We start from the raw sequence: 26,449 nt of genomic DNA, 5'->3' as shown, positions 1-26,449 counted from the left end.
AATATGGACTAAAAGATGGCACAGTGGAGCCTCTCACATGATCTGCTTGGTGTTTACATGGATATATATATTTGTAAAGATTCACTGAACTATACACTTAAGCTTTACATATATGAGGTATCTACACGTAAGAAACTTTATGTATGTTCTATCTCAATTTAAAAAATTTCTTTAACTTATGAAAAGAATGATGCTAAATGAATACACACAATGTGTACATATTCATACCCTAAATACATGTAAGAATGTACTTAGGAAGGTTTTCTCAATGGAAATCCATATTTTAGAATGGTAGGCAAAAGGTTCAAATATTTGTAACATAAATCCAAAGAACATTCTGGAAAGCAAGTGTATATACATCTCAATACATTTAAGGGTAATGTGAGTATTCTGTTTTAAACCTCGGTACACCCTTTAACTTGTTTCCAATTTCTTGTACCTTTATAATAGAAACACATACGTAAAACAATAAACCATTCCTATTTTATATTTGCAAAAGTTAAGCAAAAGTTAAGCAAAAGTCCTACCAACATATTCAAGCAATCTCAGTTTTCCATTTAGGACAGCTCAACTACTGGAATTTTAAGTAATTGGATGATGAGTATGTTGTAAGGGTTCAATAAATATTTGAATGAGTGTTTGGATGTTGGAAAAAACATTTCCAGTCTAATCATAACTCATATAATTAATCTAAATCTACAAATATACATGATTTCTTCCCCCAAAATATTAGGCATCAAATTTTTTCAAAAGGTGTACTAGATGTCCCTCCTTTCTTGGTGCCATAAGCACCTCTTGGGTTTGAATACAATTTGAAATTATTGTAACTACTATTTCATGTTTACTGAGTGAAAAGCTTCGTACAGTGTGCTTTGTCCATCTTAACCTTATTTATTACTACAACATCCTACTTGATAGGTTTTATAAAATTCCCATTTTATAGAGGAGAAAATTGTGGATTGGTGAAGCTACCTTGCCAAAATCCCATAGCTTAATGACAGAGCTGAAATTTGAATCCGGGTGTGTCCACTACCCCAGCAGGCAACTCTCTCCATTATATGACATAACCTGTGTGTTTCACTTAACAGACAGCTAATGGCCACTGGGAATTTGTTTATGAGTTGTCAGCTTGCTGCTGATATGAATGCCTGACTTGTAATAAAGCTTTCAGAATTGGAGATCATGGCAGACCCTTAAATTTAGTGCCATTTCCTAATATCATGATAATAAAGAAACAAAATAGCTTGTCAGAATTCATCACACTCTGTTTCTATAACACTTGCTTATTTTCAGCTTTTGTTGACCTTCTATTAATATTATGCTTAATGGGTTGATTCTACTTTAATGTAGCTACAAATAAAGCCTCTGTATATTGAACCTAAAGAACTAAATTAATCTGAAGAAGTACATTTAACTATTTTTTTAAAATTTTTTTAAAGTTTATTCATTTTTGAGAGATGGATAGAGACAGAGTATGAGTGTGGGAGGGGCAGACAGAGAGGGAGACACAGAATCTGAAGCAGGCTCCAGTCTCTGAGCTGTCAGCACAGAACCTGACGCAGAGCTTGAACTCACAAGCCGGGAGTCAGATCATGACCTGAGCTGAAGTCGGACACCTAACCAACTGAGCCACCCTGACACTCCATGAAGTGCATTTAATTCTTAATATTTTGAATGAAAATACTTAGGTTTCACAAAACAGGCAACACAAAATTTATATCCATCTCAGAATCTGGGAGATAACATTATTGAAATTATAAAAATTCATGGTGATTTAGCATAAATAGAAAGATCTGTCCCCATCACAAAGGTAGCCACTTAGAGTTGTTGAGTTAGAACATGGTTCTACTGAATGAGTTAGAACATGGTTCATGGCACTTAATTGAAATTACATAATGAGAGTGTAGTATCTCTTTTTGGATAAGTAAGTTTGACTTCCCAACACATCGCCTAAAATTGAGTTCAGGAACAGTTCTTAGAGTTAGAAAGATGTATTCCCTATGCTATTTCTGGTATATATGAGAAACTATTATTGGAAGGAAGTAGGAGGAGAACAAGTCTGACCTGGCAAGCCAAAGTGCTGACCTGGACTCTTGTCTAGTAACTTGCGCTCAAAACTGTCTGGACTGTAATTAGAAATACACTGACGCCACATTGTAGAACCGAGTGCTACTTCAATAGCACTTTCTTAGATTGGTTCCCAGGAGGGATCTGGTGGTCCAAAAGTTAAAGGAAGAACTGCCAAGAGGAACAGTTGCTTCACAAGTGCCCTAACATGAGGAGGGGCTTTCTATATTTAATTATAGACATAATGAATTCTGTGTGGATGACATTCCACAACAGAAACAACATTGATCACAGTGTAGAAGCTGCTATTGGTGGTGACCTAACAATACCGGGCCTTTTATGTGGAACCAGCTAAGCTTACGTGTTAGTCAGACGTTGCTAGATTCAGCAGAATGAACTTCCCCAGTCCAACAGAGGCAAGGAAATTAAAGACTCATGTTTTTCTTCTAAGTAATGATGTCTCCCTATAATTAAGCGTGCCTGGACTCTCCTTAGGGAAATAGCTGGCATGGTAGCAAATAACTATAGCTGCCGTATGGAAGATACTACTTCTCAGCTTAAACCATTTATCTGAATGCAACGTTGATTTATTTCAGCAAATAATGGGATTATTTATTAAAAATTATTACATATGATACTTAAGGTACTAAATGTTTAATTTATACAATTGAAAACTTAAACATAGAAAGGGGTATATTATATTTCATGACCCAAATGCACAAGTAAATGTTTAACAGGATACATTTATGAACCCGTATTTTGAAAATTGCATCAACTTCCTGTGACATAAAGTATTGATTTTTAAATAAAAATTTTTTAAATAATGAAACATGTATTTTTGAGAAATAAATGTGTATGTGTGTATGTAGATAAACACAGAAAGATACAAAAATATGACATAAATAAGAACATTATATAATGTAAGCAGAAGAGGATATTTTTAAGTCTTAGAAATCCTGTTAAGGGGTGCCTGGGTGACTGAGTTGGGGTTAAGCATCCAACTTCGGCTCAGGTCATGATCTCACAGTTTGTGAGTTTGAGCCCCACATCAGGCTCTGTGCTGACAGCTCATAGCCTGGAGCCTGCTTTGGATTCTGTGTCTCCCTCTCTCTCTGCCCCTCCCCTGTTCATGCTCTGTTCTCTCTGCCTCTCAATAAATAAACGTTAAAAAAAAGAAAAATATACATACATACATATATATATATGTATGTATGTATGTATATATGTATATACGTATGCATATATATGTATATATATATATACACACACACACACATATATACACATATAAATCATGTTAAAATAAATTTTTACAAATATATATTTGTTAAACATGTCATAAAAATAAAATGTCTTTATGATTTAAAGTAGTCTATGTAATATATATTTTTTTCTACACAAGACCTTAGGAACTTGAAAATTCTATGCTTATAGTAAGACAAATGACTTTCTGTGATCAGGTATGGGATTAGAGATTTTGAAGTTTGTGCAAAATAGCATTTTCATATTATTGATTGACAGCATCTCAACTATGCCTGGGGGTTGTATGAAAATCTAACTGTAGTAAATCTTGCTCTCAGATTTCTCTGACAGTTACCAAGATTAATTTGCTTTGATGGAACTTTAGCTATTATTATTAAATAATAATATTTATTTATAGGAATGAGCCACAATATGTTCAAACACATGGAAAACAATAAACTAATATTAATAATGACTTCTTTAAAACTTCAATCCGTAAGAAAAATAGAGGGTTAAACTTATTTAATGAGCTCCTAATGAGTTCAGAATAAGCCAAGACCACCACAGGGATATTTTGAAACAGCCACTTTTAAAATCAAAAATATCTCTCAAATCTCTTTTACCAGAGTAGTTGGAGAATTTATAAGAATTTTTCTTAATATTTAAATGAGTCATGTACAAATTTCAGAACATGCCCTCTTGGTCACTTTCTATCATTACATGAAAATTTTGGGATTCATACATCATTAATTTTCCTTCCTGTGGCCCCTTAAACTTTTGCTTAGATATGAATGGTAGAGTTAAAATAATATGGCTTTTCTATTTCGATCACAACTTATATATTTTTTGGCTACAAAAAGCATTTGAAGTTGTTTTTCATTGTTACTAGTTTTTGTTTTTCTTTTCACTTGAATTTCATCCATTGTTTACTCTTCTCTCTACATTGATTTCCTTCATAAAGCACAGGCAGAGGTAGAGCTTCAGAATTAGGGTAATTCTTCATCTGGGAATGGCACTCCTCTATGGCTGTTAGCTGAGAACTGTGCACTCTCCCAGAAGTCATTAGAAATAAAGAATGATGGGCACCTCTCCTTCCCATAGACCTAAGATGTTATCCATCCTGGACAAAGTCCTTGTTTGTATGACACAGAAAATGCTGTGTTTTATCCTAAATAGAGGCAATAAAGATTTGGATTGGGGCCAAATATATAATCCTGGAGTGTCATCTGCCCACAAGGGATAGAGGATGGAAGGATGATGAGGCCTCAGGGAAGCTGCTGAGCTTGGGATGTGTAATAATTGAGAAAATGAGACCTGAGACTGAAAGAGGAACAGAGATAGGAGAAAAGAAGATGAGTGGGGGGAAAGTAAGTGTTGGAGAAGGCTGGGAGAGAGAGACAGAGAACGAACAGGATTTGAAACAATCAGAAACCTGAGAACTGATGAATTAAAATAAGAAAAATCACATCCAGTTAGTGAAGGAGGGGACTAGAACATGAATTTTTTGACTTCTATCCCTGAGATTGAGCTGGAGAGCTAGGAGGAAGAAAAAGACAAGGACAAATTCATTATTGTCTAACAATTAGTCGCATAAAATATAATCATTCTTTAGCTCTGGGTTCTGGCAGTATGTCATTGGACTTTGTCCTACTGACTAGCAATAGTAGCAACAGCAATAGCAAAATCTTGCATTACTCCTACCCTGTGCCAGACACTGTTTTGAGCTCTTTACACATACTAATTCATTTAATCCTCCCACAACCCTATAAAGTAGGTGCTATTTGCCCCAATTCACAACTGAGAAAACTGAGGCACAGAGAGAATTTTAAAATTATTCAGTTTAGGGACACCTGGGTGGCTCAGTCTTTTGAGCCTCTTAGTCTTGATATGGGTTCAGGTTGTGATCTTACGGTTTGTGAGATTGGGCCCCACATCTGGCTCTGTGCTGACAGTGAGAAGCATGCTTGGGATTCTCTCTCCCTCTCTTCTCTCTCCTTCTCTGCCCCTCTCCTGCTCTCTCTCTCTCACTAAAAAAATAAATAAACATTAAACAAAATTACTCTGTTCACACTCTAAGAAATTGCAGAGTTGGCATTCATATCAAGGCCATGTGACCTCCTGAGGCCATGCCCTGTACTTGTAATTCCTTCTTTTTTTAAATAATAACTGAATGTATATCCTCCGCACAAATGAGAATCTTCCTTGTGTTTAAATGATGCCTGTATAAACTAATGCAATTTCATTTTCTCTCCCTCTCAGTATTCCATCTAAGTGTTTAATAACTTTTCCTGGGCAGAATTTCTTTTTTAAATTTAATGAAAATCTTTCTCTGCTGACATAAATTAATTTCTTCTTGTTAGGTCCTCAGTGGAAATAAAATCCATGTAGTCAATATCCCCTTGAATTATCTTTATCTGCTTAAGAGAAAGAGTGCTGTCTTCACTGAGCTAAAAGTGTTTTAGATCCCTCTCCTGTGAAACTGATCTGACATTCAGCCTCCTTGTTCTAATAGCTACTTGCTTTATTTATTTTACTTGCTATCACCTCGACTCACTAATGTGCTCCCCAGGGTTAGTTCCCCAAACCTGTGACAGTCCTCTTCCATTCATCACAGCAGCTGTATTGCTATACTTTCAGTGACTCCCTAACCTTTCCTCTTGCTTCTGTCTGACTTGCTAATTTCCCATTATCTTGGAAATGGTATGGGCAGAGGCTTTTAAAGTCCTTAGTAGGTGGTTGTTACTTGGCAGTTAAAAAAAAAATATCTGTTGCTAGTGTCTGTACATCAAGCAGTCTAGAATTGTGTAAAGGGAAGTCTTGATAGCATTGCATTTGTAAGCAGGAAAAGTAGGCCAGAAAAATATGAGCTGACAAACAGAAAAAAGAACTTGGACTAAGCTGGCAGTGGGAGTCTGGTCCACAGAGGACTAAACAATGGAAATGGATTAGAACAAGAGTGTGTTGATTTAGGCCTAAGGAAGGAGAAAACAGCATTTGCTTGTAATTCGAGTATAAATGTGAGAACAGACTGGCAGAAGTGGTGGGTGAGTCTCTATTTCTGGAGATCCTTAACAATAGCTTAGATACACAACTGCCAGTTTTAAATTGCTTAGGATTTCCCTTTTCCTGGTCAGAGGCCTGGACTAAATGAACTTTAGAATACATATTCAGATCTTAGTTATGTAAATAATCAAACTTTTTGGAAAACTTTTAACATACAAATCTCTCAAAATAGGAGATGGAAATAACCCAAAACAACCCCCCCCCCAAAAGAAAATAACTCCAAACTATCCACTGGAAAAAAAAAAAGGGAAAAAAAAGCAGCCCCAAAGCTATTTTAAAAGTATCTGAAGTTATAACTCACTGATGCATTGGGATAAAATATGGCACCAACTCCCACAGAGCACTTGGTTCATGAATTACTTTCCCAATTGTCTTAAATTGCTGTCGTTGCACGTAGATGTCCCTGGAAGACACTCTGGGCAGGCATGCTTGTGTTTGCCCTAAGTCAGTTGCCCTTGTCCTCTTTACACAGTGGATTGCCCCAGTTTCATGTTTCCTTGAACCTGTTGGAGCTCGAGTTACAGCTGCTGCCTATATATCAACTCACTCCACACTTCCACTTGTTCATTGTGCTGTCCCTAGGGTATCCTCCCCAAAGTGAACCCACCCCACTAGGGGTGGTGCTCCTGCCCTGCTGCCCAAGTGTAGCATACTTAAGTGACGTCCCTCCTGTATCTATACTTTTATATCCTGTGTCATTTGCTTTTGCTCTGGGAAACATAGCTTTGGATGAAAGGAGTTTTGGCACTGGTGTGAATTCTTCCTGGATAAGAATGGGATGAAAGGCTGAAAATTTTTTTTTTCATTTCAAAATAAAGAAAATAAAACCAAAGCAACTACCCACCTTAAAAACACTTATTTATGGGTAGTCTGTAATGTGCATGGTTTCTTGGTACAACAGGTTACACAACCTGTTTGTTGTGTAACTTCATCTTTGACTCCTATGTTTTTTGCTCATTTGTGAACCCATTCATAATTCCCAAACCACTAAGAAGCTGTCATACACATGATGAGACATTAGCACCTGTGTAATTGTTCACCTCTGTGTACTCAGTGCTCTTCAAGACAAAATTTAGCAGCACAAATGAAAGTGTTGAAATCTAACACAAATATAAAAAAAAAATCAGGGATCAAAAACACAAATAAAACTATTAATCACAGTGTATGAAGACCTATAGTAGGGTGCACATGTGTACCATTTAGTGCTATTATTGATTATCCTCCACTGTAGTAAAAATGAGCCTTGCTTTATGAAAAATCTACACATGGTGGTATGCCTATGAAGAGTGACAAACCTATGAATCCTTTTAAAAAATTACAGTTATTGGGTTGTTTCACATTTTCAATCAAGTTCCCGTAATTTCAGGGGCACCTGGGTGGCTCAGTTGGTTGAGCATCCAACTTCGGCTCAGATCATGATCTCACAGTTGGTGAGTTGGAGCCCCACACCGTCTTGCTGCTCTCAGCACAGAGCCTGCTTCGGACCCTCCATCCTCCTCTCTCTGTGCCCCTCCTGGATATGAATGCACACACACTATCTCTCTCTCAAAAATGAATAAACGTTAAAAAAAATTTAAAAGTTCTTGTAGTTTCAAATTACCCTAATCACTGGATTTTTCCATATCAAAAGAAAACACTTTGTGGTGAGTCATTAGATAGTTAAAACAATGGGTAGAAAAAACATCAGGTTAACAAATACTTATTTTGGCATAAACCGAACACAAGGAAAGTCAGGAAACTTGGTATTTTTTCTTTTGGTGAAACACTATGTTTTGTTCAACCACAGGTCTAAGAATTGAAAGGGAAAGAAATCACGCTCTAGTGGAGTAGGCTGGCAGATACATGCATGATTGCATACATTTGTGGCATGAATGCAATAAATGCTGTCACAGATATGAGTAGTGCTATTAGAAGCCAGAAAATAATGGGGCTAATCATGTGCTTTCAGTGACCACGTTCACTTGATTCTACTGATATGCTTGCTATTTCAGTCCTCTGTATTTACTCATCAGGATTGTTGTTATCCTCTCTTTACCACTTCTCCTAATCCCAGGCAGTATTCTACATTTCCCCACCCAAAGCCATTCTGCCCTACTACTCGGATGATCCTTTAAAAATAACATTTCTCCTTTGGTTTAAGGATTAAGGAGAAAGCACACATTCTTAAGAATGGCAAGCAAGTACTTTAAGTCTGTGTCTGATCTTCTGGCTCATTTCTTACCACATTATTCCAACAGAAGCCTTATGATCTAAGCCAGCATTGTTTGTATTATGAATAATTATTGCATTTGCATGTCTTAAGGCCCTTTCTACTGCTCTTCTCTTTGTACCTAAAGGCTCTGTCCATTCTCTACTGTGTAAAGTTTCAACCATCTTTCATGACCCATCTAAAAGATCTTTCTGAAGTCCTCTGTGGTGTTCTTCCCTGGCCCTCCTACAGAGCAAATGTTGGCTGTGTGTAGCTCTTTGTTCACATAGTATTGCACTCAATACATTTTATTATAGTTATTTAACATCCCACTGTATTTCTTCATGTGATTCTAAGTCCCCAGGGGAACATCTATGCTTGTATTTATTACCCTGTTATATAAGTAAGAGCGAGTAGACCGGCCCATAGTAGGAACTCAATGAAATGTTAGTAAATTTAATCAAGTTCAAGATTATAAGAAGAAAATATTAAATATAATGGTCAGAAGAAAAAAATAAGCAATTTTTTAAAAGAGAAATACAAAAAGCCAATACATGTAAGAAAAAGAGGCTTGAACTCAATAACAAATAAAGCAAAATAAATTAAAATGAGGTATTCTTGCTTAGTTGATTGAAATTAAAGACCATGATGTATAAAGTGTTGATAGAGATGTAGCAGTTACATGCACTCTTATGCTCTTGCATATCTTTGGTTGGAGTGTAAGTTACTACAGCTGTTTTTAGGGACAGTTTAACAGTAATTATGAGAATCTCAAATGTGTACATCTTTTAACATGGCAGTTCCCCTTCTAGGAAATTTTTTTAACAGAAATACCTGAACAAGACTCACAAATGTATCATCACTGATACATGTTGCAGTTTTCTGTAATGGTGAAAACAATGGTGAACATGGAATCAATTCTACTATTTATTAACATATAAATAGCTAACGAAACCATGGTAGACCCATACACAACTTCTCACAACATAACATAAATGATATATATGTTTATAAACTGGTATGAAATATGTTAAAGCATATTGTTGAATGAACATAATCAAATTGGAAACACACTCATGTATATATATACACAAAGATTGTGTGTATATATATTTATGTAAAAAATGTAAATAACTTGTAATGATCCCATGTTTTACTTTCTTCAGAGAGGGAGAAAAGAAAAATCTATTTAAATTACTAACAGATAAATATATTTGCAAGTACTCCAACCAGATTTGCAGGGTGCCTGTGTGGCCCAGTTTGTTAAACATCCCACTGTTGATTTCAGCCCAGGTCATGATCTCATGGTTAATGAGATCAAGCCCCAAGTCAGGCTCTGCTCTGACAGCACAGAACCTGCTTGGGATTCTCTCTCTCCCTTTCTAGAGGTCTAGAGGTCTCTTCTCCCTCCCCCACTTGTGTGTGTGCACACTTTCTCTCAAAATAAATAAGCATTTAGAAAAAAAAAACAGATTAGCAAAGGAAATTTGTAGCTCTCCATCTTGAGATATTTTCAATGTAATTTTGAAATGTCAAATTAATAGTCCATTTCAGAAGATCAGATTCATTACATGACTTAACCAAGGATTTGTATTATAATTCTAGATTGAGCATTCTGTTATAGAAAGAAAAACAGAATGTTCCTGTTTTCAGAATAAAATATGACACTGACCTGTCGGGATATATTCTGACAGAATATCATAAAATAAGAGAATTATAGAATTAAAATCCCGTGTAAGTCCAAAGATTGATTGATTATTTATTTATTTATCTTGTACCCTTTTGTCAGGTTGAATGATCATTCTTCTGGCATTTAACAGAAGGATCCTAATAAGGTACAGGGTCTGGAAGCAGATATAATATTTCTTCTCAGTAGTGATTTCTGTTAATGTTCCATTTACAAAATCTCCACCTGCCCTCACCTTCTCCAATCCCAAATTAGAGAGATGGCTGAAAAAATCAGTGCTGTGTCTCATATTGGTTTCATCATCAGGTGTATTATCATTCTTGTAATGTCTCTTCTTCCTAATAGAACTCCTAGTAACATCTGAGAAGTTCCAAATGACTGACAAGGCTTTCCTGCTTTACTTCATACACATGTATGTTATCAATAATTACTTAGTTGACTCTTTAATTTGTCTAAATTTGCGCAGGCATAATGGAAACTGACAATGCAATTTTCCATTGAAAATCGTAAATGGATGACTAAGCTGAGCAATTCACCTCCTTTCTATTCCTTTTGTACAGATATCTTATGCTACACCAGGATGCTTATACTTTGAAAATAGCTCATCTATATTCATTCACCCATGCATATAAATTGATTTGCATGCTCATTTTGCAGTTTCCAAATATGCATTTGTTGCATAAAGTTTTTCATATCTAACCCAAAATGGCTCTTTTACCTCTTCCTCAAAGATTTAGCTGGTATGAGCCAACTATCCATGCTATTCAGGTGCATGCACAGCTGGATTTCTGTAGAAAATGCTAAAAGTCTGTAGAGGAAAGGCTTAGATCTTTCCACTGGCTACATTTCTAACTCAGATCTAGCCTTTATGGGTCACCTCCTTGAAATTATTCAGGGCAAGATTTGAATTAAGTGGCAAGAATTTATGCAGACTATCCAGATTATTTACCAAGTCATGATTTCATACATATTTAATTTTATTATTTTATTTATTTTACTTTATTTTAAAATTTTATTTATTTTGAGAAAGAGACAAAGTGTGTGTGCAATGGGAGAGGGATATAGAGAGAGGAGGGGAGAGAGGGAATCCAAGCAGATCCAAGCAGGATCTATGCCAGTGTAGAGCCCCATGCAAGGCTACATCCCAGGACTGTGAGATCATGACCTGAGCTGAGATCAAGAGTCCAACACTTAACTGACTGAACTACCCAGGCACCCCACCAATTCATGATTTCAATAGGAACTAAAGATATTCAATAGAATGATTAATTGGTGGATTGTATTTTTTTTTTTTTTTGCTTTCCCAACAATTAGCTATGCCTTATTGAATGTTGGTTTCCTTCATTTTATATCTCTGATTTTTCCAGTTGAAACAAAACAAAAACCCAAACACAAACCATAGTTAAAAGAATAATGTGAATTACCTCCACAAAAAATCCTAATATTTTTATTAAATTAAAGGTAATCTCTTGAAAAATATAAATATCCAAGTGTAAGGTTTTTTTTAATGTCTAACAAAATGTTTTGTTTCCATGACTGTTTATAAAGAGTTAAAATACTTGAGGTCCTGAGAGGCTAAGTTGTTTGAGCCTCTAACTCTTGATTTCCCCTCAGATTATCATCTCACAGTCATGAGATCAAGCCCCATGTTTGAATGTGGAGCATGCTTGGGATTCTTTGTCTTTCTTCTTCTGCTCCACTTCCCTGCATGAGCTCGTTCCCTCTCTCTCTCTCAAAAAACCAAAAAAAAAAAAAAAAAAACGAAAAACAAAAAAAGGGCTAAAATACTTCAAGTTGTGAAATTGTCATTATTCTAATGGCTTTTAGTGTTTACCGATAATGTTTATACATAATTTAAAATTACGTGTAGGATACCCAGGTGGCTTAGTAGGTTAAGTTGTCAACTCTTGATTTCGGCTCAGGTCATGATCTCATGGCTGGTGAGATGGAGTCTGGCACAGGGCTCTGTTCTGACAGCTTAGAACCTGCTTGGAATTCTCTCTCTCTCCTTCTCTCTCTGCCTCTACCCTTCTCTCTCTCTCTCTCTCTCAAAATAAATAAACATTTTTTAAAAATCATATTTATTGGGGTGCGTGGGTGGCTCAGTCGGTTGAGCGACTGACTTTGCTTCAGGTCATGATCTCACAGTTTGTGAGTTCGAGCCCCGCATTGGGCTCTGTGCGGACAGCTCAGAGCCTGAAGCCTGCTTCGGATTCCGTGTCTCCCTCTCTCTCTGCCCCTCCCCCACTAATGCTCCGTCTCTGTCTCAGAAATAAATAAACATTAAAAAAAATTAAAAATAAATAAATAAAAATCCTATTTATTAAAAAATAAATACATAAAATTATATGGTATACAAAGCGAAGTTAATAATATATTTTTAAAATGCCTTGAGTAACAGGAAGAGAAGGGATTGGTATTTACTGATCGTCTACTATATACCAGTATCATCAATTTGATATATATTATCTCATATAACTCTCACCACTACAATTATATTTGTTTAATTATTTTCATTTAGGGAGAGGATTTGAACATAGGCTTAATTTGCCTCTATAACCCTAGGCTTTCTCCCCTGTGTCTCCATGGTCAACACTCACAACTTTAGGATAGCTTGTGTGGACCTTGTGGAGTCACATATACAAATGATCAAGAATCAATCTCCTCTTTTTAGAAAGCATAATAGCATCTGAGATACTCTTAAATTTTGAGAATGTTCCTTTTATTTGGAATTTGCTTTTAGCCAATTTGACTTCCATATTTTTCTTTTTACCTCATCTGTTTTATGTATAGATGAATGCATTTCCCAACTAAATGGTGTATTGCTGGTAATGACCAAGAAGAAACTTCTAGGTATATTTCCCAAAGACTTTACAGGAAGACTGTAGGCAAACCTCAACATACATACGAAGTCCCTTGTTTTCAGCTCTCATTTTCTTCATCTATTCATTAGTGTGTTCCTGGTTCTGTCTTTTCCTTCTACTCTGTGAAAGAGTGATAATTTTTTCCAGTCTGTCTTTCTCTTTTAAGGCTATAAGGCTATATATAAGGCTTTAAGGCTATATATAAGGCTTTTTAAGGATTGTGATTTTTTTCCATAATATTTTGGCTTATTTTTCATCATAAAACATTCAAGCAGTGTACCTACTAAGAAGAGAATTATTGAAAGAAAGAAAATATCTCAGAGAATTGTATTTTCCTAACCTCTGCTGACTATGTGTGGATTGGTTAAATTTTAGCTAAATATATTTTATGGTGATATTTTATTTCAAAATTTACCCAGTTTAAGAAATGAACATTCATGTAAAAATGCATTCCTGAAAATGTTTATTTAACCAGTATTACTCTTTTCTCCTTTCAAAACTGCCAGTTGTCAGTAATTTCACAAACATAAAGAAATGATAATAATATGTAACACATACAAAAAAGGATATAGGTAAAACTACGTTCTTAAGGGTGTAGTGGTTAATTGTATATTTTTCATGCTTTTCCCAAACCCTTAACAACTTCCAGGTAATCTAATTTGACTTTGCATTTATTTCATAAATTACTCAGTATATTCCTGGTGTGCCTGTTGTGTCACCAAAACTTCTGTAAATAATTAAGAAATTATAGTGCAATACATTTTGTCCCTCCTTAGATTCCAAAACCCATAAATGGGTATTGCACCAGTTTTTCTTTGGGCAATAATTTTTTCTTTGTCTTCTATATATGCATTCCAGAAGTATATCAGAAAATTCTAAGTTTTACTAATCCTTTGGTAACTATCTGAAACATATGTCCAATTACATATCAAAACAAAGATAATTTATTACAAAATGGAACTCTGAAGTAAAAATGGATCAATAACTATAGCTCATTACAGTGTCTAAGGTGGTAATTGATGCACCGGAGAGAAATTTTTAAACAGTTACGACATTTTAAATAATATTTAAAGGCATTGGGCTTAGGTGCTAGGGGTATATTTCTGGTTAGATGTGCCTGGTCACTCCTTTTATGGAATATATAGAATATAAATTCTATACAGACATATATAAGGTCAGAATACAATATGGAATAATCACCACTAATGATAAAGTATAGAAAACTCAGACCTAGGTACAGAAGGCCTCCCAAAGGTAGGATAAGACAGCTGAGGTGAGACTTGAATCTGACTAAGAATTAACTAAGAGAACAGAAGGGGAGAGAAAAAAAGGGCATGCAAGAAGAGACTGTGCCTCATTTGAAGAGCTGAAAATTGTTTTAGAATTCATGGTACAGAGAGGAAAAAATGGTGAAAGTGCCTTAATGCACGCTACAAAGTAAGCTGTGCAAACCTTATAAGCTCTGTTAAGGGGCATGCAACTTACCTTTTGACTAGACAGTAGAGATAAGAACAGGAAATAATATAAGATTATAATTTTCGAAAGACTGCTGTGACTACAATAGTAGATCTTGGGTGGAAAGCAGAACTGGAAATAAATGACTGTGCACCCACCCATATGAAGGTCTGTGACTGCCAATAGATGAGCACATGTTTGGAGGAGTGTAAACTTCCACTGTATCTAGAAATGCAATGAAAAGTATAGATTTGTTCTTGAGAAATAAGGGGAGGCCTAGAATTGAGTGGTTAGGATATGGGTAGACTAATTGTTGAGCTGAGATGGAAAGAATGAGAAATGGAAATGAATAAGGAGAGCACACAGTGAAATCCAGAGGAAGATGAAGGTTGTAGATCCAGTTAACAGAGTCATCAGAGGAACCAGGAGTGGTGAAATGAACATACCACCATAAATAAATTGGCTATTTTTTGTAAGAAAAAATGTAGGCAGACATGCATATTCTAGTGACTATTCAATATGGTTTATGATGCAAGATTCATTAAGTTTCCCCATCCTCTAAAATTAATATCCCTCAGGGCTTTACCCATTCCTTTGATTTTTTTGTTTCCATGTTTACGAACCCCACTTCCTTCTAATCCAGACTTCCAGTTATCTTGGCGTAAGAAAAGTACTTCTCTAGATGGGTGAAGAAGTGATTCACCCAGTTAGTGATAGCCCTTTAATTTCAAATAATACATTTACATCACAATTTATACATGAGGGAAAAAAATTTATACATGAGGGGAGTACAAAGTGCTGTACTCCCAAATTTCATTTTAACAAATGTTTATTTATAAAATCATGTACTTTAAAGTTATTTTCAAGAAACTTAATTTTCTAAAACATTCATAAGTTTAAAATATGTATATTGTCATGTAATGAAATATCAACTAAGTCAATGACATGCCCAAAGAAAATACAAAATACTGTCAAGGTGGAGAGAGAAGGGCTGCAGAGCAACCAAAGACAGAAATAACCTGTTTTGAAAGCAAATATTTATTTAGTGGCTGCTGTGTCTTTTTTAGGCTCTGCATATTTCTTTTGTTTTCTCACCCAGAATCTATTTTATTTCATTATTTTATTTTGGTTTATTTTTTTATTTTTAGAGAGAGAGAGAGAGAGAGAGAGAGAGAGCGCGCATGAGCAGGGAGATGGGCAGAGGGGGAAGAGAGAGAAACCCAAGCAGGGTCCATGCTCAATGCAGAGCCCAGCGCAGGGCTCGATCTCATGACTCTTGGATTGTGGCCCAAGCTGAAATCAAGAGTCAGATGTTCAACCCACTTAGCCACTCAGAGCCCCCGCTTTGTTCCATTTTTAGATAGCAAACAAAATAACACTTCAAAAATTATACTTCATCATCTCTTATATATGATGTATTATTTCTGATGTTGTATATCTACTTTTGTTCTCTTTTCATTACGTTTTTAGAGAATTCTTCTGTCTAGCCTATTTGGGTAGCTTTATTCCTAAGTATGCAGAAGAGACTTTTAGATTCAGAACAAAGCTCTTTATATGTACTGGAAAATGAATGTGTTTTTCTTATGGAAAGTGATTTTAACAAATTCATCATTATAGGAGTCTCTTACTTTGTATTTTGAAACACAAAAGCAGTGGTGTTCTACAGCAAATAAATCAAAACCTTCACAATGTGGAGTTAGATTTTATTTTCTAGGAAGGCATGTCAGTTGATGAAAAGAGTACTTTCCTAGAAACACTATATTTTAATAGCACTTTTAATTGTGTCATAAGAGGGTTTTTTAGTGTACTGTGTCAGACAGCATTTAAGAAATGTCATTAAATGCAAAATCTTATTTTTTTCATATCAAGAATCAAAGGCTGCTGCCTGCATTAAACAGTAGCATGAATGGGAGATAGTTTATTTTATTTTTTATGTTTGCTATGCCTAAATTTTGATAAAGTTCAAATGTTCTGATTATTATTTGAAAAAAAGAAGAAAAAAAGTATGCCTAATTGATGTCCCTTTAAAGGAGCTTACTAAAACTGGAGTACGAGATCAAAGCCTAAGTGATTCATTCATTACAATTTTAGTTAATGTGTGTATCTGTTTTTATTTTAAGTACAGTATGGTATAATAATGAAATTAAGTTTGCAGATAAAAGACGTGCAGATGCTCTTTTATCAAATTGCTGTTTTGGAAAGACACCAACAAAATGATGTTCTAAGTTTGACTTTTGCTCTGGCTTGCATTTGAACTCTCACTCATTAAAGTTCTAGCAACACAATGCCTTTTCTAGGAAAACCACTTATCCTTTTGTTTGTTTGCTTTCACTAAATCTACCATTGTGCATATGTGGTTGGAACCATATGGAAGCAGTAAACTTGACTTGAGCTTTACTCTGTTAAGCACACAAAGCACTCATTCAGTCCTGAGGATATGCTAAAACAAAACACAAAACCTACTCATCCACCAAAGACATTATAATCCTCTTTAACCCTCATCATACTTTCCAGTGTTTATTTGGCTGTAATCTCTTGTATCCTTGCAAGTTCCAACTATATTGTTCTATGCCTTACTTTCAAATTATAATTTGTGCCAGGCCTAATGTATCATAAGTTTGTCCTGTGTCTGATGGAAACAGAAAAATGGGGGAGTAATTAATTCATGGCCACTATATGTTTTCCATAAATTCTCATCTTTTGTAAGTAATGACCATTATTTTTAGTTTTTAAATTTTGACTTGAAATTAATGAAGCAAATTGAGTTACTGAATTAAGATATAATTTTTCCTAAAGTGTTTATTTATAGTATTAAAATAAAGGAAATTAGGAATTTAAAAACAAAAAACACCTTGTCTTCTTATTTCTATTTCCTCATCATTTCCATCCCATACTAGGCATCTAGTCCTCAAACATAGGGCTTCATTTTCTGAATCCTTTCATCTGTTTCCAAAAATGGTTGCATCATATCTTTTCATCTTACTGTGTTTGACTATAGAATAGTAATGATATTAGCAACCTCAAAGATTGTAGGGATTTAATGAAATAATTGGTTCTCTCCAAAAATATTTTCTTAGTTCTTGCTATGTGCTGTATACTGTTGTAGACACTGAGCCATATAAAAACAAAGCCCTGCTCTTACAGATGTGTTCAGATGGTAAGGCAGGTGATAAAGAAATAAATCAATAGGGTTATTACATAATGTATTCTGATGTCAGAAAACAGCAAGTGTTATCAAGAAAATGAAACAGCAAGTGCATAGAGAATGGTTAAGGGGCATTTTGATTTTAGGTAGGATGATCATGTCAGACCCTCTGAGAAGGCGACACCCGAATAAACACAAGAAAGAAGCATGCAGTTCTAAGGTAAAATGCTGTATTGCACATGCAGCAGGTATGAGGTGGGAATGTGCTTGAATGCTCGGGGAGAACATGGAAGCCAGAGTGTTTGAACAAAGTGAGCACAGCAGAGATTGAGAGAGAGATTGGCATGGTAACTGGAAGTCAGATTACTTTGGATTTGACAGACCACGACATGAACTTAAATTTTAATTCTAAATCCAACAAGACACCATTGAAGTATTTGAAAAGGGGGATGGCATTATTTCTGTTCCAGCCATTCCAGAGAGAACAATTGTAGGGGCTTAAGAGAGGAAGTAGGGAAACCATCCTATTGGCCAGATGTGATGATGGACTGGAGTGGTAGTGGAGAAGGTGGGAAGAATTGGTCCGTGTTAGTACATACTTTGAAAGCAGAGTGGACAGAATTTGTTGATAGTTTGTACAGTAGGGTGGGAGTGAAAGGATGTAATCAGAGATGACTCCAAAATGATTGACCAGAGTATCTGGATGACTGGAGGGGCCATTTCCTGAAAAGAGGGACTCTGGGGAAGGAGTGCTGAGTGCTGTGCTTGCCACATAGGAGTTGTGCAGTAAGCACTGCTTCTTTTCCCTCTTACAGGGCTGTGGTCCTCCAGCCCCATGCAAACATCCTCAACTCCCAGTGACCTTTTATTCCAGACTAAGCTCAGAGAAGGTCAGGGCCATATCTGTCCACTGAGCATGCCACATAACAGGAACTTGATAAATATTTACTGAATAGATAAATTAATAAGTGAGAATGATTATAGTGGACCAGAAAAGATAAGGTAACCCGGATTAAAGAATTGCCGTGTGGTGTTTGCCTTTCTTCTTCAACTCTGGGTCCTATGCTAGCAAATTGCACAAAGGAGTAATCCCAGTGGATCCACCTACAGTCATGCTGGCAAAATGGTTTAGTGTTCTTCAGGTTTAAGCATTTGGAAGCATACTTTGCTGCAACAGTTAAGCCACTGCCGTAAGCCTTTTTTGCAGGATATGTTTTCAACAAGATAATGGGTATGTTAGTCAATTTTAGTTTTAATTTTCTGGGAATCCCTTGTTGTCATCAACTTATTCAGACACGTTTTTTGTATTCACTTATTGACCACTAAATATATTCTAAGAACTGTAGTTTCTAACACTTGGCTATCTGCATTTCACTCATTTATTTCTTAATTTTACAAATATATATTGTATTGGTAGTGTATTGTGAGAAAGAAGGTTCTCGTTTTGAAGGAGTTCCCACTGTGGAACGTTATGTATTGTACAAAAGTTTGTAAAATACTCTGAAATACCAGAAATTTTCCTACAGGATATCAAAATATGTTTCTGTCATCAGTACCACTTTACTGTAGATTTATTTTCTAATCATAACATTAATTGTTTTTTAATGGAGCATTTAAATATGTGGCAAGCATATTCTAAACACATTACATACACAACCTCATGCAATCATATACTTAATAGCGTTTATCTAAGTTGTGTCCAAAGTTCCTTCTTGAAAATGTATTAAAATCAAACATGATAAGAGATGAATGCAATCCATCATCTCTGAAGTAGTAAAATAGTATGATTCATGAATAAACGAATGCAAATCCTTTTAGTATATCCAATAATGTAAAAGGCAATTTGAATGTGAAAGATTTTCCTTGGATGCTACAGGAGAAATGGCTCCTGCCTATCAACATCCTATTTGAAGTGGCATCCAGGTTAGCCCTGGAGATCTTAACTTTGGAACGAGAACATTCATGTAAACACAGCTGAAATATATGTGGCCTTAGTGTTTTCTCTGTGCGTGTGTTTTGGTGAGTAACAATTTATTGCATATCAGTATTGTTTGTGTCTAATAAACTTACTGAGGTTTTTGGACAAAATGCCTGATTTGAAATGCTTGTATTATTGTTAGAGGGCAGGATTAATGAGGGATGAAGTAGTATGGAAATTTTCATCAATTGGAAAGATTCCTTCGTGTAAATATAAACAGCTTTTGGTCTGTCTTTTTCTGGCTGCTATTGATGATAACCCTGCTTCTATTTTCCAAGCTAGACTTGGCCTTTCTAGAAAGTACATTTTCTTCTGGTCCTCCCTCTTGATTTCCTCTCTTCTAAAAATTCAGAAATCTCCATTGCACTTCATAATAAAACTCCATATAAGTGTGTAAACAATCCATGTTTTATTTAAGAAATTATGTTTATTATATGTTGGTCTTCAGAAATATTGCTCAGGTTGTCTAAATTAAAGTGTTTCCCCTTTATATATTAAAAACCGGGAGATATTTCCCTGGAGAAAAAATTGTTCCCCAAACTGAAAAAAAAAAACTATTAAAAATGTATTTAAAGAAATTGTGATGAATTTCTATGCACAATATACAAACTTAATGATATATTTCATGTTTTGTTGCAACTTTTAAAGCTTCCTGATCCACAAAAAAAGGAGAAAGAAAGTCCTTATCATTCATTTCTCTTAAATGCAGCTTACAAGATAGGTAATTATAACTGAGATGGAGAAACTCCACTTCTGTACTAGCCCAGTCATGATGCTCACTCTCTACTTTTGTGAGTTTGTTAAAGCCTTGATCATGGGAAGAATTTAAATATCAAGGGAATCTGTGAAAGGTGGTTTTTGACTAGAAGATAATATCAAAGGAGGTTAGACTGGTTCCTCACTGAGTCTTAGCTCAGCCAGTTAGTTACCTAGAACTTTGCTTTTGTACATGTCTTCAGCACATCTATGAAATTAGAAATTTGCCCTGAGCAATTGCTAAGATTTTATTTTTCTAGCTCTAGAATCCTGAAGCTATTGGTTTGATGAAGGCCAGAAACCAGGTAAATGCATATCTGGGATGTGAAATTAAGTTTTGTGGTTTTTATTCCAGGGCTGTTTTCCAATATCACTACTATATTTGACACTAATTAAATATGTGAAAAATAAATACATATATACATGTAAACATAAATACATACATGCATACAAGATTTAAGCTGGTTTGAACTAGTCTTGTGCTTACTCTAAATGATTCAGCTTGTTAGGCAAGAGGCCTACATTCAGTCCACCTTCTCTTAGCTCATCCTGGTTCGCCGATTTCCATCTAGGCTTTCCTGGAAGAAGTTGTGAGATGATGGTTTCCTTCAAGTGAATATTCTTTAAGCAGAGTACGTTCACACTTGTAGCATTGTGCCATAAATATACAGATTAAAAAAAATGTTACCACCATTTTCCTCCACAGAGTGCCCATGTATCATCTTTCCAGAGAATGATTGTTTTATTTTCCCTATCTTCATTTTAGTTATGGGACCTTAGTATTTCTAAGATATCTGCTTATAGAACCTGTTCACTATTGTCAAAGTCATATATATTTCCACATACCCAAGACTCTCTTCTGTAATAGCCTTATTTAGCAATGGATAGACTTAGAAGAACATAACCTATTTAAACACTTAACTACTAAAATCATCTGAATTTTTTTTAGAAAACTAAATGTTATTACCTCTAAGGTCCCTTCCTACAGTGAGAGATTGGACCAGGATGACAGCAAGGAGATTAAAGCATGCAGGGCTTTATAGCAGCTGAGGCCTTTGCTTAGTCACACAAGAATTATTGCTGTGAATCTCTGAGCTGGCCTACTCTATATAAAGTCAGGACATGTCTGCAGATGCATTTATTCTGGACTGAAAGATAAACTACTAGATGGGATGCAGAATTTATTTAAAATCTAGTGACCCCTTCCAAGATTCTCCCATTTTAAAATGTAGTCTTCTCAGATGTAGACCCCTCTGAACTGTTAACTTTTCTCTGCCACTAATTCATGTTGTGACATTGGGGTAGTAATTATTCCTCTCTGTGTCTCAGTGTTCTCATCTGGAAAACTAGAAGGTGGGACCAAATGATCTCTGTGATCCTTTTCCCCTTGACAATTCATTATTTCCCTACTTAGACCCTTTTATCAGCCCTTAAAGCAATGTAGCTGTCCCCCAAATTGATAATAAGTGACAAATTGATTGATAGATGAGGCCTCAGTATATGCTCCCATCGATCTTTTCCCATGATTATCTGTATTCGAGATTATTACTCTATAGTTATCTTGAACTGAGTGCAAATACTTTTCTTCAAGCTTGAGTGACTTTAATATTTAAAACTGAAAATTGTATTGAGAAGGAATTTTGAAGAAAAGAATAAAAAACCCAATATAACTGCATTACTGTTCATATTTAGTTACCAAGTAAAGTGCAGGTTTTTTTGCATCCTGAATAAAAAACCCAAATATAACTGCATCACTGTTCATATTTAGTAACCAAGTAAGGTCAGGTTTTTTGCATCCTGTGCTTGCTGTAGCTTTCATAGAGTTAATTTTGCAATTGGTGTTCTTGTATGTAATCTAAAACCCTATTTTAAATTTACGCTTTTTAAAAACTCAGATGTGTATATTACATGTGTAATTTATGTTATCTAATGTTGGTAATTATCTGTTGATATTTATTGAACATTTTCTGGATGCATGACACTCACCTAATGCATTTTCCAGCAGTGAACTGCATCTAAATTAGAAATATTGCTATGGAAGAGACAATTTAAAAATTAGTTCTCTGAATATGATGAGGTTTGTCACAGAATAGATGCAAGCTTAAGTCTTTGACTTACACTTTCTGCTTTGCCTCTCTGGCTGTTACTTTTCCCTGTACAAGAAAATCTTGATAAACTCTGAAAATGTGGGGATCTGTGCAAACCTGAATGCTTTTGACTAGAGATCAAGTACAGTTGAGAACCTGAGTGTATGTTTTCTCTATATTTAAGTGTATATTTTTTTCTTATGATGAATGCATTCTTTAAAGAACAGAAGGTAAAATACAGCTGACATTTAGCTTCAGTGTAGTTGATTAAATGCATGTGTGTTTGTGGACATGTTTATTAGTGAAACTTAGTATGTAAGAGTACAGATCCAAAATGCCAGGATCCAATTCTATGACAGCAATCAGGTTATCACTCCTCTCACCTGGGCAAGGAGACAGTCACAGTTCTATCTTGAAACAAGTAAATGATGAATGTGGAATGCTTCTAACTGTGTCTAGCACAAAGAACATGGTAAACAAAACCTGAAACTTGCTTGTTAGATTTTGTTTTGTTTGATTCTGGGAATCAAAATGGGTGTTCTGGAAAGATGAGTTAGAATAGTGAGTATAGGAATATAGAGAGGTGTTGAAGGTTAAAATATGCACCAGTTAAATAACAAACGTGTGAGGTGCTTGGGGTTTCCCTTTTCAGCCTGATAGTGGGTGGCTTTCCTCATGCCAGTGGATGGCTTGGATAGACCAGAGAAGGATGTTCTGTATAAAATTATTATTGTGAAGAATCCTTTGCAAATAGTGTATTGAGGAGCTTACTTTGAATCCTAAGATGGACTTTGGAACAGTCTTTGCAATGTGGGATCTAAAATTGTCCTAGCATTCCACCTCGATAGCATTTTACAGGAATGAAGCACATTTTATCATGAACTGTAAGCGTGTAGGCAACTTTTGTGGTGAAGATGGCAAAGAATTTGGATGATGGTCTGAGAAATAAAAAGAGTAGTGATGAGTTGGAGAAGTAAGCCTTGATTAATAGATTAATCTATTAATCTAATTAAGCCTAGATTAATAAAGTTAGATTGAAACAAAGATTCAGCCACCGACTAATAAAGGGAAGGTTTGAGGACTGAGGTAATGAAAATATAAAAGAACAAATCTAAGGATCAGAGGGAGCCAAAAGTAAAAGATAAGGAAGCAAGTTAGTACTGCATTTCGTATGTGATAAAAATCTTGGAGGTAGTGTAGTGTGGTGGGAAGAGCCCTAGATTCATCATCTAAATGTGCATATGGTGTATGTTATTTGGGCTTCCATTGTCATTTAGTGAGATGAAAGAATTAGGGCATCTTTCTTTATGTTCTTCCAATCTAATTACCTTGAGATTAGTTTTCCTTTTAAACAATTAATATATAACTATTTTCTCCCATAACTGTCATTTACCTTTCCTTATTAAATGTGCTAATTTCTAGTATATGGATATTTCAAATACTTTCCTATTAATGCCTTTTATTTTTCTCCCTGCTCCTTTTATGTCCTCTGTTTTGGAGTTTCTTATATGTGTTATTTTAGAGGTCATTAGAGAGGGCTTCATTTATGTAGCTTTTGGTCATAAAAAAAATCAGTTATTCTGTAAAATCACGCACTTCATAAATTCTGTTTTGTACTGCTGTACCTATACCCTTGGCAAAAACTTCCAAAGATATTTATTTGCAATTAACCCATATGTGATGTTGATCCATCTGTCTTTTCTAATAGTCCATCCATTTTAAAATCATCCCCAGAAACTATTCTGGCCCCATGCTTCTAAAGAAACATGAATAGTTTCTAGGCTACGTGAAAAAGAAAAGCAATAGTAAGAAAGAATAAGAAAGAGACTGAGTCGTTCCTAGATGAGCACACCAAACACAAAGAGATTGAAGGAGAGGCGAAGTATATTGAATTTCTTTCTCATTAAACCAGCTTTGTGATTTTCATTATATCTTCTCCTTAATCCTCTGGGGGCCTCCTTGATTTCTTTCAGGTCTAGCCAACAGCTTATTTTTATAGTAGGTAGCATTCTGGCTCCAGTGAGCTGTGCCTTTTATAAGCACTAAGCCTATTTTGGGGCCCTCAGATTCACTGATGTGCTAGGTGTTGTTTCTATTGTATGCCTACTGTGTGCTAGGGAAAGATGGAGTTGTCCGTTTAACGTCCTATTGTGTATAGCTAAAGAAATCTTTGAGGACTGAGTGTTTACATTTAAATCCTTTCTATTGCTGGCTATCTGTATGACCTTGCACAAGATTATTTGAGTTCTATAAGCCTCAGTTTTCTGTAAAATGCAGATAGTGTTTATATCTAATTCACTAGTTGGTCGGGGAATAAAACAAATCACATGTGATTTTAGCTCTCAAACTCATTAGCACTAGTTACATTAGCTAGTATTTGGAGAATGTGTGTGTGTATAATATGAAACAAAACAGTAGTATTGATGTTTTGCATCCACCCTGGGTGCCTTCTTATTGGGGGCCGTTGGGTAGTCAATGGTCATTATTTGGCTGAAGTATTGGATTCAGATATTGAGCAGTTTCTGGTTATAAGTATATAGAATAAAAGCTGACATCTTGTTGAGAACTTTGTCAATAGAAATAGCAGTCAAGTTTATTCAGTTTCTCTTTCTCTTTCCCTCTCTCTCTCTCCCTCAGTTGATTTGGTGACAGTTCCTCACGAAGACTGAGAGAAAACAGGTTAGGTTCTAAAGTATTATCCCACCTTCTTTTGGCCTAAGTCTTAGGCTTTTAGGCTGAAAGATTCATACATTCACACTCTTGATACAGACTTTTCCTTTTTAGCCATTTATGATATAAGTAAAAGTAGATAAAATGTCTGGAAAGTAGTGGCAGAAATTCTAGAGCAGCCACCAGATGGGGAAGCATTTCAAATAGAATCCTTTATTGAAACTGAAGTTACAAGAACGAAATTAACAATAAAAAGCTTGTTTTGGTGTCTTTTAATGCTTTGTATTGTCAAAGCTATTTTTATCCCCTTGAATCCACTCCTAAGACATTGGAGAATCTGTTTTTTGGAAATTTAGTGCATAGTTAATGCCAGACTATTTTTTAGTCCTGTTTTCCAAGTCTTTCTCCTTTCTCATTGACATGTAGAGAGGAGATGCAAGAATGAATGAGAACTAGAAAGAAAAGGCAAAGCATTAGTACAGGAGTGAAGATATTTTGAAAGGCAACATGTTCTGCTGACAGTTTATTAAGAAGCTATTTTAATAATATCATAGTTTTGAATGGATTAGCAAGAACACACAGCAGAAAGTCTGTTTGCCTGGCTTCGTATTACACAGTCAGCTCTCCATTCTCACAAGCGCCTATGTCAGTGAGATGCTACAGCTGGATTTTTCTTTTCACCCTTAGGCATAACTTATTTATGAGGTACTTTTTGCAGAAAGTGGAAGAGGGATGGTCAAAAGGAGTATCACATTCCCCTCCCTGTTTAAAAATTACAGATATTTGTGTATGTCTTCGTATGTCTTACTTCTTATATTCAGTAAGTGTGTGACCTAAGGATTTATTTCCCCACTTCAGAGTAGAAAAATGAAGTAGAGAAGCTTCGAGCTTACTGGGGACAACAAACAACCTGCTTTTTCTTTGAGAGAAAAAGCTAAGTCTGTCTCATTCACTAATGTATTTCCAGGTTCTAATATGGTACACACAGCAGATGGTCAAGAATATTTTGCTGAATGGATGTATGAAAGAAAGAGTAAATAAATACATGAATGATAGATCCAGAACACAGACCCAGTTCTTTTGGATTCCCCAAAGTGCATATTTCCCTACTACTATTCTCTGCTATCTCCATTTATACATATCCCAGAGAAGAAGTCGAGGGTTTGAGAAATGCTGAGGTGTCAGCCTGGGAAAGTTTGTTCTTTATGACACTCTCAGCATCTTGGGCCGCATGTGAGCATGTGATC

At 35.5% G+C, this 26,449-nt stretch overlaps 1 protein-coding gene across 19 annotated transcripts in view; it reads left to right on the top strand.

Moving 5' to 3' along the window:
• The window catches only part of NRXN1 (neurexin 1), a 1,119,427-nt gene that overhangs the window by 7,334 nt on the left and 1,085,644 nt on the right, over nt 1–26,449 (top strand). The window contains exons 3-4 of one of the 19 annotated variants that reach the window (XM_042981355.1): nt 9,430–9,437; nt 23,687–23,701. The exons of the other annotated variants lie outside the window; for them this stretch is intronic. Coding sequence (XP_042837289.1) covers nt 9,430–9,437; nt 23,687–23,701 — 23 coding nt within the window. The remainder of the gene's footprint in view (nt 1–9,429; nt 9,438–23,686; nt 23,702–26,449) is intronic. 19 annotated transcript variants of the gene reach the window in all.

The sequence above is a fragment of the Panthera tigris genome, chromosome A3 (genome assembly GCF_018350195.1).
Source record: "Panthera tigris isolate Pti1 chromosome A3, P.tigris_Pti1_mat1.1, whole genome shotgun sequence".
Taxonomy (NCBI): domain Eukaryota; kingdom Metazoa; phylum Chordata; class Mammalia; order Carnivora; family Felidae; genus Panthera; species Panthera tigris.
The sequence above is the reverse complement of the archived record's forward strand: the minus strand, read 5'-3'. Positions and strand labels throughout refer to the sequence as shown.